This window comes from Mustelus asterias, chromosome 3, assembly GCF_964213995.1.
Source record: "Mustelus asterias chromosome 3, sMusAst1.hap1.1, whole genome shotgun sequence".
Classification (NCBI taxonomy): Eukaryota; Metazoa; Chordata; class Chondrichthyes; order Carcharhiniformes; family Triakidae; genus Mustelus; species Mustelus asterias.
The window spans coordinates 97,196,801-97,209,411 of record NC_135803.1 but is presented as its reverse complement, the minus strand read 5'-3'; the positions used below and the strand labels follow the sequence as shown (position 1 = coordinate 97,209,411).

Genomic DNA, 12,611 nt, shown 5'->3' with positions numbered 1-12,611 from the left:
TAAAGCAACGAAACAGGCTTTTGATCCAATTAGTCAATGCTGACCTTTATACTCCACAAAAGCCTCCACTTCCCTCTTCATTTAACCTTATTAGTATATCCTTCCATTCTCTCACGTTTATCTGACTTCTACTTAAATTCATCGATGCTATTTTCTGCAATTACCACCTTGACGGCACGGTGGCATAGTGGTTAGCACTGCTGCCTCACAGCGCCAGGGACCCAGGTTCGATTCCCAGCTTGGGTCATGTTCTCTGCATGGATTTCCTCTGGGTCCTCTGCTTCCCTCCCACAGTCCAAAAGATGTGCTGGTTAGGTGCATTGACCATGCTAAATTCTCCCTCAGTGTACCTGAACAGGTGCCGAGTGTGGCGACTAGGGGATTTTCATAGTAACTTCATTGTAGTGTTAATGTAAGCCTACTTGTGACACTAATAAACTTTAAACTTTGTGGAAACTTCCACATTTGTACCCCTCTCTGGGTTTTTAAAAAAACATGCTTCTCCTGAATAGCCTATTGGATTTATTAGTGGCTTCCTTGTATTTATCTTTACTTTTGGGCACACTTTCAGGTAAAAACATTTACTCTATGCCTTCCCCATCAAACTCTTTTGAAATCTTCAAGACCCCTATCAGGTCACCCCCACATTCTCTATTCTGGAGAAAAGAGCCTTGGCCTGTTCAGCCTTTCCTTTTAAGTACATCCTTTCAATTCTCATATCATCCTCATGAATCTATTTTGCACTTTTCTTTACGTCCCTTTATAACAAAAATATTGTCCTGGGAGTGTTTAATGGGGACTGTGCAGAGGGAACTTTTTTCTGTATCTAACCCTGTCTTGATCCTGTCCTGGGAGTGTTTGATGGAGACAGTGTAAAGGGAGTTTTACTCTGTAACTAACCCTGTTCTGGAAGTGTTTGATGGGGAGAGGGTTGAGGGAGTTTCTTTTTCTGTATTTAACCCTGTCCTGTTCCTGTCCTGGGAGTGTTTGATAGGGACAGTGCAGAGCGAGCTTTACTCTGTATCTATTGAGCTACTGAGACAGTTGGCAGAGCATATAATCAAGCATGTTTTTAAAGAAAATATTTCGTGGGACTGATGTAACTGCTATCTGGTTTCTGCTGTTGATTTACCTTGAAGGAATCTGACTTCTATGGATGAGATGGGGATTAAAATTAACCAGTATAATCTGGTTATTATGTAATGGTGTGGGATGGTGTGGTGGTATTAACCCTGAACTAGTAATCCAAAGGCCCAGGCAACATCCTAAGGACCCGAGTTCAAATCCCACCAAGGAGATGCTGAAATTTGAATTCAATAAAAATCTGGAATTAAAAGTCTAATGATCACCATGAAACCATTGTTGACTGTTGTAAAAACCCATCTGGTCCCTGATGTCTTGCGGGACTGGCCAGGAGAAGGGGAGCAGCTGCCTGGCCTGGGAGCCCAGCTTGGGACACCCTGCAGGACTCACTGGGAGGTACATTGAATAAAAGCAACAGAATAACCCAGATTCATCCCCAACTTCCAAATGGTTAAATCCAAGTGCGTGGAAGCAATGCAACTCAGAGAGTCAAACTCACACGCAGAATAGTTTGTCTTTACCAGGGAGCCTCTTCGCTGGTGAGTGCTGGCTGCTGTCTCCCGCCCTGGTGCTGCCAAAAAGTCCATTTGTGACTGAAAGAAAAAAAAAGTAAAATAAGTAACTATTCCAGGACTGCACCGTCAAAAAAAACTTCAGCCCATGTCTCTGGCTAGCTTGGCTTTTCTCATTTCCCAAATATTCTGGTCTAATGATCATTGCTCAGACCCATGGTGGCCTTTAGCAAAAGGGACCCCTGGTCATTTTCCCAGTTGGTTGACAGATTCTCCAAGGAGGACCCACACTCCCTTCCCACCCCTTCTCCTATTTCAAACCAAACTCCGAGAAAGAAATCCTTCCATTTCTTGTTGCCATCCTTTTTTATATATTAAAGCCCATTGCAAAATTGTAAGGATGAGAAAACACAAATGGGAAATGCAAACAGAAAATGTTGGAATTGCAACGAAACAGTATGCTGGAAAATCTCAGGTCTGACAGCATCTGCTTTTATCTTGGAATTGCACGGGGCAGGTTAATTAGAAACTATGAGGAGCAGCGCCTGGGTTCAAACAGGAATCTTGCCACATATTCACCATTACCTCACCTTAAAGCAGCACAAGGCAATGGGAGCTTCTCATTTGAGTTAATAGTCAGTGTTCATCTCTGAGAATTATTGAGCTCGGATTTCAACTTCTGAAAGGATGTGTCCACAAATTCAGAGAAGACAAATTGTTTTTATGAAACACACAGGAGCAGCAGGAGGTGGAGATGCCTCTCACTTTTAAACTTACTTCCCCAGAGGGGTTAGAAAGAACAAGGCGCAGAGCTTTAACCTGTGTCTAAGTCTACGTGGTTACCTAACTCAACCTCTACAACACAATTAGATTGTCTCATGTCCAGCCAGTCCCACAGGGTGTCCGAGGCTGGACATCTAGGCCAGGCAACCGTCCTCCTTCCTCCCAGTCAGTCCCACAGGGTGTCCCGGGCCAGGACCCTAGGCCAAGCGAATGCTCTCCCTCCTCCCAGATGTCAGTCCAGGATCCACTTTCAAATAGGTATCTGGCTGCTCAGGCCTTCAAGTAGGTCAGTAAGTGTGTGGTATAAAACTCGGGTGCTGGATATGGTTTTCTGGGTAGCATTCTCACCTTGCAGTCGGAAGGATGTGGGTTTGAAGACCACTCCAGGGACCTTGCCACAACATCTAAGTGAAACACTGAGGGAGTGCTGCATAGTTGGATGTGTTGTCTTTTAGATAAAACATTAAGATGAGTCCCGTTTGCCCTCTCAAAGATCCTTCAGTACTATATCAAAGTACAGGAGAGCTCTCTCTGGTAACTTGAACCATCTTTGTCCTTCAATCAACACTAGTAAAACAGATAATTTGATCATTATTACATTGTTGGGAGCATGCTCTGCGTAAATTTGTTGCTGTGTTCCTGACATTAGAACAGTGTTCAAACAAAGAAGCACACCCTTGCTCATCAAGGGCTTTGAGACATTGTGAAAGGCACCGTATAAATGCAACTTTTTTTTTGTTTCAAGTTGAGCAGTAAGTGACCTTTGACTTCTGTCCTCAGGGATGATGCCTTCTCAGACAGCCTGAGCCAGAAAGCAGACAGCGAGGCCAGCAGTGGCCCTCTATTGGATGATAAGGCATCGTCGAAGAATGATCTCCAATCGCCATCTGACCACTTGCCAGAGTTTTCCTTCGGAGGGATCCTGGGCAGGTACAGGCTTCTTTTCCCAGGCTACAGTGCATGAAGGCGCTGTATCTGTTCGGTGATATGGGGACTTGGTGGTCTGTCTGATAGGAAGAGAGAATAATTGAGAGGGCGGTGTTGGGGAGGGAAATTCAGCATTCTAGACCTTGACCTCTGTGGCTCAAAGTGGTACGCACTGTAAGCACACAGTGTGATCTTTAAGGCCGCTTGGATCCTTGATACAGCCATGGGACACCAAAATGAGCCTCAGTGCCACTGAAATAAAAGCAATTTCCAGCATTTTCTGTTGTTACTTTAGCCCCAGCGCCCCCTGCTGCGGGAGCAAGAATCATCCAAACCTCATGAGCACCATTCAGCAATGTTGCTTACTACTGGATTGAACTAATCCTTGGACTGAAATACCTGGCCAACACTCACTGCCTGGATTGGGGCATGAGGAATAACCATTTGGGGGACTGGAGAAGGAATAGATTGTTTTCTAAAGTAAATCGTACTCAGATATCTGGATTTTTGACTGTCTGAGACTGTTGGTGGGTTAGGTATATGAATGACTGACCTTCCCCTTCATCCTAGGAACCTGAGGAAATATAATGGCTGAGTAGGTAACAATCTTGTCCCAGAATCAGAAAATCGGTAGTTTGTACCCCACTCCAGAGACCTGAGCACAGAATCTGGGCTGACTCCCTGTGCAGTACTGAGGAAGTGCTGCACTGTCAGAGGTGCCAACTTTCTGATGAGATGTTAAACTTCGTTCCTCCCTCTCAGGGGTATGTGAAAGATCCTGGGTTGTTTTTTTCAAAGAAGAGTCGAGGTCTCCTGGAGTCCTGGAAAATATTTATCCCTTAGTGAACGTCATCACTTTATTATGATCGAGTTGTGGGAGCTTGCTGCACACAAATTGACTGTTGTATTTCCCACATTACAATAATGAGTGCACTTCAAAGTACCTAATTTTCTGCAAAAAACTTTGGGATGTGCTAAGGTTGTGAAAGGTGGTAAATAAATGCAATTTTAAAATGTCTTTTAGGGTGCGGTTGAGGTCCGATGGTGCTGCAATTCAGCGACGTCGCAGTGGTGGCGACGCACACAGCCCAGTCCGAGGGTCAGGTCCAGGCATTGACACCCCCCCACGGGCTGCAGCATGTCCCAGCAGTCCCCATAAAATCAGCGTTAGCCGGGGCCGGATGGAAAGCCCAGAGAAAAGACGGCTGGCCACATTCGGGAGTGCCGGCAGCATCAATTACCCGGATCGGAAGAACCTAGGGGACGGCCATCCCATGAGGCAAACATCTCTGTCCACTCGCCACAGCAGTCTCGGAGATCACAAGGCTCTGGAGACGGAAGCGCTGGCTGAGGTAATGAGCTCTCACAGCTGAGAGACTGCAATGAGAGGCAGATGAACACATCATCATAAGAGATGTCACAGGGCACTCTTCGGGTCGTGGGGGTCCTTAGTGAAATGAGTTGGGTCGATGGGATGGCCCCAAGGTACAAACAGCTATAATATAGCATGAGGTAGGGATCTCACACAGAGTCCAGAGATAGAGGCTGGAACTCTACCACCTCACCCGTCACGGAATCGGCACGAGCGAGGGTCTGACAATGTAAATCTCTGTTCACCTCCGGCGGGAATTTCCGGTCTTGCCCGAGCGAGGCCGTAAAATCCCACTCAGAGTGTGGGGAATGACATTGTCATAGTAGATGCTGTTCTGAGATTAGGGCCGGGATACACAGTTGGGTCTGTACAGAGGCAACTCTACTCTGTATTTTACTTTTCCTTACTTGACCTGGGACTTTTCGATGGGACAATGTAGAGGGAGCTTTACTCTGTATCTAATCCCGTGCTGTACCTGTCCTGAGAATGTTTGATGAGACAGTGTAGAGGGAGCTTTACTCTTTGGATAATCTGTGCTGTACTTGTACTGGAAGTGTTTGATAAGACAGTGTAGAGGGAGATTTACTCTATATCTAACCCCATGATGTAGCTGCCCTGGGTATGTTTGAAGGGCAGTGTAGAGGTAGCATTACTCCATATCTAACCCCATGCTGTACCTATTCTGGGAGTGTTTGATGGGGCAGTGTAGAGGAAGATTTACTCTGTATGTAGCCCGTGCTGTATCTCTCCTGGGAATGTTTGATGGGGACAGTGTAGAAGGGGTTTTCCTCTGTTTTGAACCCTGTGCTGTAACTGTGCTGGGAGTGTTTGATGGGGACAGTCTAGGGGGAGCTTTACTCTGCATCTAACCTCATGTTTTAATTGTGCTGGAAGTGCTTGATGAGGCAGTGTAGAGGGAGTTTTACTCTGCATCTAACCCCATTCTGTACCTGCTCTGGGTGAGTTTGATGGGGACAGTATAGGGGCAGCTTTACTCTATATCTAACCCTGTGCTGGGAGTGCTTGACATTGAACCAGGTTACTAAAGTGATGAAGAATATAATATTTGCCAAAGGATTGTCCTGAGGATTGTGCTGGGCTGTGTGCTGAGGTGAGCTGCTCCACTGCCCGAATCTGAAGCTTCATGACCCTCGACAGCATTTTGCCTCCCCCATCCTTGTTCAGGAATGCCAAGATTCATTCTAATCGCACTGCCTTGACTGGCTTCAGCTCACTCCACAAGCTGTTTCTTCATTTACAGACTGTAGCTTCACTGACTAGAGACTTATATTTATAACCCATCCCAAATTGTCCTTAACTGAGTGACTAACTGGGCCATTTAAGATTCAACCACATTGCTGTGGGTCTGGAGTCACATGCAGATTACCTTGCTTAAAGGACATTAGTGAACCATATATTTTATCTTTAACTTTTTTACAACAAAATTGATAGTTTCAAGGCCACTATAATTGATACGAGCTTTTTATTCCAGATTTCTATATGAACTGAATTGCCTCGTTGCCATGGTGGGCTTTGAAGTCATATGCCTGGGTTATTAGTCTGATAAAATAACCAGCATGCTCCCCGCATGTGAAGCAAACTGGACTTTCCTGATGAATTGGACTTAGTGGTACATTACATGGTGCAGTTAGCCATGACTCATTAGGTACATTGCATCAGTGCCTTTGGCCACACCTTAAATTCTCAATATTACTATTACAGGCTCTCCTGAATGAAAAGGGATCAGAATCAACCATCACATGAATGGAACGCGATGCTTAGGGGAACAGTGAACAGTTTTGAGAAGCAGCTTGATGACATTAGAGATGAGTTTGATAGAAAAATGTAATGCACTTTTGCTCAGTGAAGGCTGTAGGCAAAGAGGGACAGTCCATCACATCTTTCAGAGTTGTCCAACATTCCCATCCTATTGAGAAAGTGTGCTGCAAAGCCAGGCCCAGTATAGCAGACACTTGACACAAGCAGGGTACATAATGCATGCCAAACTGGCACCCTTGGAATGAGACCTGTCACACACAATTGAAGCAGACCCAGCAAGCGTCAATCAGACCCAGCCACATTGAAACTATGCCTTGCACACATGAAAACATCCTGGTACATGCTCTAAGTAGACCTAGCACATGCCGGACAAAGCCCATCACGCACATGCATGGGCACACACACCGATTCTGGTACAGAATTCAACCCAACCCAATGCACACTGAACCAGACCTGGACTCTAACTGTATCAACATCCAGTGGAAGCAGGGATGGCTAGTATTGAACAAGATTCAGCATCTGACAGAATCAGAAACCGCACACAATTCCACCAGTCAACATGCATGGAGCCAGATCCCAGCATACAACTAAAGCTGCACATGTTAAAAACACATGCAACATGCTAAAGAACCAAACCTTGTACACGTTTTCCTAAGCTTTCCTACAGTGTTCCTCCAGACCCAAATATGATTAGGCCGCTGTTCTTTGTTGTAACCCTCGCCTCACAAGATATTGGCAGACGCTTTACCCAGTGGTGGGTATGGGCCAAGGCACTATTTCAAATATCTGACAAGAACACGCAGACTGAGGCCAAGAGAAAATATGAAGTTTGGTCCCTGTCCCTGTACTGGCCAATCAGCTGCAAATGTTTCTGACATAAGAACATAAGAACATAAGAAATAGGAGCAGGAGAAGGCCATCTAGCCCCTCGAGCCTGCCCCGCCATTCAATAAGATCATGGCTGATCTGACGTGGATCAGTACCACTTACCCGCCTGATCCCCATAACCCTTAATTCCCTTACCGATCAGGAATCCATCCATCCGCGCTTTAAACATATTCAGCGAGGTAGCCTCCACCACCTCAGTGGGCAGAGAATTCCAGAGATTCACCACCCTCTGGGAGACGAAGTTCCTCCTCAACTCTGTCTTAAACCGACCCCCCTTTATTTTGAGGCTGTGTCCTCTAGTTTTAACTTCCTTACTAAGTGGAAAGAATCTCTCCGCCTCCACCCTATCCAGCCCCCGCATTATCTTATAAGTCTCCATAAGATCCCCCCTCATCCTTCTAAACTCCAACGAGTACAAACCCAATCTCCTCAGCCTCTCCTCATAATCCAAACCCCTCATCTCCATTGGAAAGGGGTCTCCATAATCTCACTCAAGTCTGACCAGTTGTTATGCTTCGGTACAAAGCCACCAGACATCGAGTCTGTGGGTAAAATGCCACTGTAAACCTGGGAACGGCAACTCTGGTTTGTTATGCTCCAGAAGTTTGCATTAAATGACATTACACCTCCAATTACCTCACCCCACAGGGTGCTCGACACATTAAACCTCCCAGTACCCAACCTACCTGCACCATGTACAGATGTCCAATTGGATACAGACACTCAGACACCCAAATGAATGATGCTATTGGCCAAACAGCCTTTTCTCGTGATCTCCAATATTTTTACAATACTCTATTAGATGATTTTCCTCTCCTGGGTTTACTCTTAGCAGTGTCCAGGAGGTTAATCTTTAATTCCTCGACATTCCAGGGAAACCTTGGAGGGTTGGCAGCCCTCAGTAAATCCCAACATTGCTACCACTCTCTAGAATCAGCCTCATAGGGACGATGTTGATGGAGGCCACTGTCCGAAGTTCACTGGCTATTGCATGTTATCATGTACCTTGGACTTTATATACTGTATTTGACAAATGTAATGCTTGAGAAACTTTCTGTAACCAAAAGACTTGCAATAAAATTTGTTTTGGGAAAAAAAAGCCATTTTTTTTAAACTTATGGTTCTCTCCTGTACTCGAGTGTTTTTTTTATTGGTGCTGCTACTGAATAATTTTCAGTTTTGTTTCCGGCCAGGATATTGAGAAGACCATGAGCACAGCCCTCAACGAGCTACGTGAACTGGAGAGGCAGAATACCGCGAAGCAGGCGCCTGACGTGGTGCTCGACACCCTTGAACAGATGAAGAACCCGCCGACGGGGGCCGTGAACTCCGAACCTGCCAGCCCGCTCCACACCATTATGATCCGTGACCCCGACGCGGCTATGAGGCGCAGCTCCAGCTCGTCCAGCGAGATGATGACCACCTTCAAGCCAGCTCTGTCAGCCAGGCTGGCAGGCTCCCAGCTCCGGCCCCCACCAATGAGGCCTGTCAGGCCTGTGATCCAACATCGCTCCAGCAGCAGCGGTAGCAGCTCCGGAATGGGGAGCCCAGCGGTCACCCCCACTGAGAAGATATTTCCCAACAGCACATCAGACAAGTCAGGCACCATGTAACATAACCTGCCTGGGATCGCCACACCCGTGACAGAGGAGGCCACTTGGGCCTACTTTGCTGGGAAGATCTCAGGCCTCGGGCCTGGTTTCCAGTCTGGAGCAGTACCTGAATGCAGGAAGGAAGCCTTCCAAAATTAGAACTGCTTTATTCCCTTCCTTTTTATTATTACAATGAAGTAAATGTGCAACAGTTATTTCTCCCAGTGAAACGGGGTTGCCCGTAGCAACAAATCAGCACTGGAAAATATATCCATATATCTAGAAATATATAATATAAAAAAAGGACTCAATTTCAGGGTTACTCAGATAATGACCCTTCTTTACTTCTGGGGTCCTCAGCAGGCTCGGGTGAGCTGCCAACTAAGCAATACAAGGAAACGCCAAGATTGCGTTCATGTGAGTGAAGGAAAGAAACAAAGCAAAATAAAAGAGAAAAGGGGAGAGCAGACAAGAAGATAAAAGGAGTCTGTGTTTTCTCGGCCAACTGTCAAGCTCTGACTGATCAAGGTTGGCCACATCTGCCAGGGGTTTGGCCTTTAACACTGACGGGAGCCACTCATCGGGTGGTTGAGGTTTCAGGCTGCAGGTCGACTCCTCCTGCACCTGGGATCAACACTGTATATAGAGGAGGACAAAAACCTCGATCCCCCTGCTCGTAGTGAGCAGAGGGGAAATATAAATATTGTAGCACAGTATTACCGGTTTAATAATTAATAAATAATGCAGTTGTACTTAATGCAGCATAACGTAACAATAATATGGAAATTAGACAAAGAGTCTGTGGTTAAAATATGTAGTTTAACTTATCCTACTTCTTTTTGTGAAGCAATTAATCAATGTAGTATCCTTTTGTAAGAAAATGTTTTCAACGTACAAAGTGTCACTAAAACAGGCAGAGGGACTACATGACAATGTGACATTTCATCATCTCTCCTGACATACGCACATTTTCATTAAGGTTCTTGTTTTTGTTGTTGGGGGTGGGGTGGTGGTCATGGATTGATAGTTCCGCATGGCTAACGTGAGATGTTGTGCATATCCAATGTGGAAAAGTACCCTCAAAGGTGAAAGGTAACAGAGCATCTTCTACACAGCCCTTCTGTTGTTCAGACAACCTATATTGCCATTGCAAACTTGAGATGTCTGAGTGCATTAAGGCTACAGGCTGGCAAACTTTGATATGGATGGGTGGGGTTGTGATCTTTAGCTGGGGACTGACTCCATATTATACATATGTAACAATGGAGACCCCTCAGGTCTCTGTGTTTTCATTCAGGGTGAGATAGATCAGCGTCCATGTCCTTCATTCTCCAGCCAGTTTGGGTTTGCTTAATTCTGTAATCAAGAAACACTTCTTCACACAAAGGCTCATGGAAATCTGGAACTCACTCCCTGCCAAAAGCTGTGGCTGCTGGGAGAATTGAACATTCCAAAATTGAGACTGAGATTTTTGTCAGCTTAAGATATGAAACCTAAGCAAGGTAGAGAGAGTTAAAACACAAATCCGTAATGATCTAATTGAATAGTGGAATAAGTTGAATGGAACTCTATGACCTCCCTTGTTCTTATCTTAGTTGCGCCAGTTGAAGCAATGAGAGCATTTACAGGAAGAGTTTTGGCGAGGCTGTGATTTTATAAAAAATGGTCCCACACTGCTGGAGATTGCTGGTTTGTTTGAGCTTTTTTTTCTATTTGTGAGCCGAGTGATGAGAATTTCCTGGGGGAGTTTTTCACCCCTTCCCCCTCACCCACCGCTCACGTTAGCTTGGGCAGAAAACCTCCATCTATCGGAGTATTCGGGGCTTTCTCCAAGGTTGTTGTGAAGTGGGAGAAAACTGAGGTGATTCCTGTTGATATTCACCTCTGCTGCAACATGGTAACATCAGAATGCACGTGAGGTTGAGGCACTAACATAACACTTCACTCATGGCCCCAAAATCCCATGAACAGAAACAGAGCTGTCTTTCTCTTCCACAAGATCTCCTTTCTCTCTGGAAGCTGTAAGAGAGATTTAACAACTCTGTTGCATGTAGTCTGGAGATTTGATCAGATTTAATCCCCCATCCTTACAGCACACCATCTTCTCACATCGACTGAAAGTGAACACGCAGTTTTGAAAAGAAATTCCATCCTAAATTTTTCCTCCCTGGATTTCCACACAGCAGTGTCCTTAATGTTCAAGTCCTGGGAGATGCCAAAATAACCCCGATGGATTAGCAATCCATCCTGCACGCTGACGTTTGTATATCCTGTCTCCTATTCTCACGTGACATACTTGTGTAGATGCCCATGTGTGTGGGAGTGCACCTGCACTGTTATTTTTCCTGGTGATAGAGGTCTCACTCAGTACGTGACAAGGAACAAGCCTGAATATGTACTGGTCAGAGTTCTATGCACTATTGCTACACATGTCATATTTGTCTCCACGCTCACATCACATACTTTTCTCTGTCAGATGACAGGTTGATGATCTAGACCACTGCCACTCTTATCTGAAGATGTATCTCCCTGTTTGATCCCTTCAGTAATCAGGCAGGAACACTAAAGGCCCCAACTTCTCTGAAAGCAGGACCCCAGCCTCAACCAGGAGGCCAGGTCTACAGTGCATCTACAGTGGCTCAATAGCTGATGCCTTTCCTCACTTTGGGCAGTTGAGATGGTATTTTCTTTAATTGCTCAATCACCAACACAATTAGCCACCCACTGATGTGATGATCTAGGGTGAAACTCTCGAATAAGATGTACCAAACCTTAACTCTTGAATAAAATTGTTTCAAATGCAGTGACAACCACCATAGACAGCTCTGTCTTTAGCTGTCTGGGCCCTAAACTCAGGAAATCTCTGTTTACGCACTGAGTCACTGATTGAATTAAACAGAGTAGAAAGTGCTCTGTCTGCCATATTGGTGTAGGTAAAAAAAATAATAAATGGACTTGTGTGGCCTGTAGCTGAAACAAACAATGAGAAATGTCCATATACCAACGAGGAGGATGCGCCTGGTTACAGCCAAGTGGCGCAAAAATTGAGTTGCTATCAGGGTCACTGTGGCCCTTAACCAGCTAAGTAGAGACAGGCATTAGAAGAAGAATCGGCCCTCTTTGTATGGCTCTCTTTCACACTGGATAGTGCATTCAGCTATTAAGCCACTTTTTTGGGTGGGGTGGGCTGCTCCCATTGTTTAAGGACAGGTTGGTGTACTTTTCTGGACTGTCTGGATCCTTAGGTGAAGTTCTGATGTGACTCCAGGGCTTGAGTGCACTGAACTTTGGCAACAGGAAGGATTATAACAAGACAAATCTGCCTCTATAATTCAGTGCTTAATTGACAAAAACATTCCGATGGAGCATGTGTGTGTTTGGAGTATATGTGTTTGTAATGTGTGTTTGTGTGAGACACACACTGTTGTCACATGTGATACTTTTCTAAGGGTGCAGGACAGGACCCCAGAGTGAGCAGTGTAGTCTCAACTGATCCTCCAGTTGACTATTATTGGGTTATAAAAGAGGAAGCATTTCCAATTCTCAATCAAGCTCCCTTTGAACTGATAAGCACAAGATTGAGCTTTAAGCATCAATTATTACAGTTAGGGATCAATCACAAAAGCAAAATATCGTGGACACTCAACAGCTAAAATAAAAACAAAATGCTTTGAA

The 12,611-nt window shown here is 45.2% G+C and overlaps 1 protein-coding gene across 1 annotated transcript in view; it reads left to right on the top strand.

Annotated features, from left to right (window-relative positions):
* Positions 1–9,198, top strand: part of srgap3 (SLIT-ROBO Rho GTPase activating protein 3) — a 278,977-nt gene extending 269,779 nt beyond the window's left edge. Inside the window, exons 23-25 of the mRNA XM_078209393.1 lie at positions 3,159–3,308; positions 4,330–4,657; positions 8,538–9,198. Coding sequence (XP_078065519.1) covers positions 3,159–3,308; positions 4,330–4,657; positions 8,538–8,957 — 898 coding nt within the window. The 3' untranslated portion in view covers positions 8,958–9,198. The remainder of the gene's footprint in view (positions 1–3,158; positions 3,309–4,329; positions 4,658–8,537) is intronic.
* Positions 9,199–12,611: the final 3,413 nt, after the last annotated feature.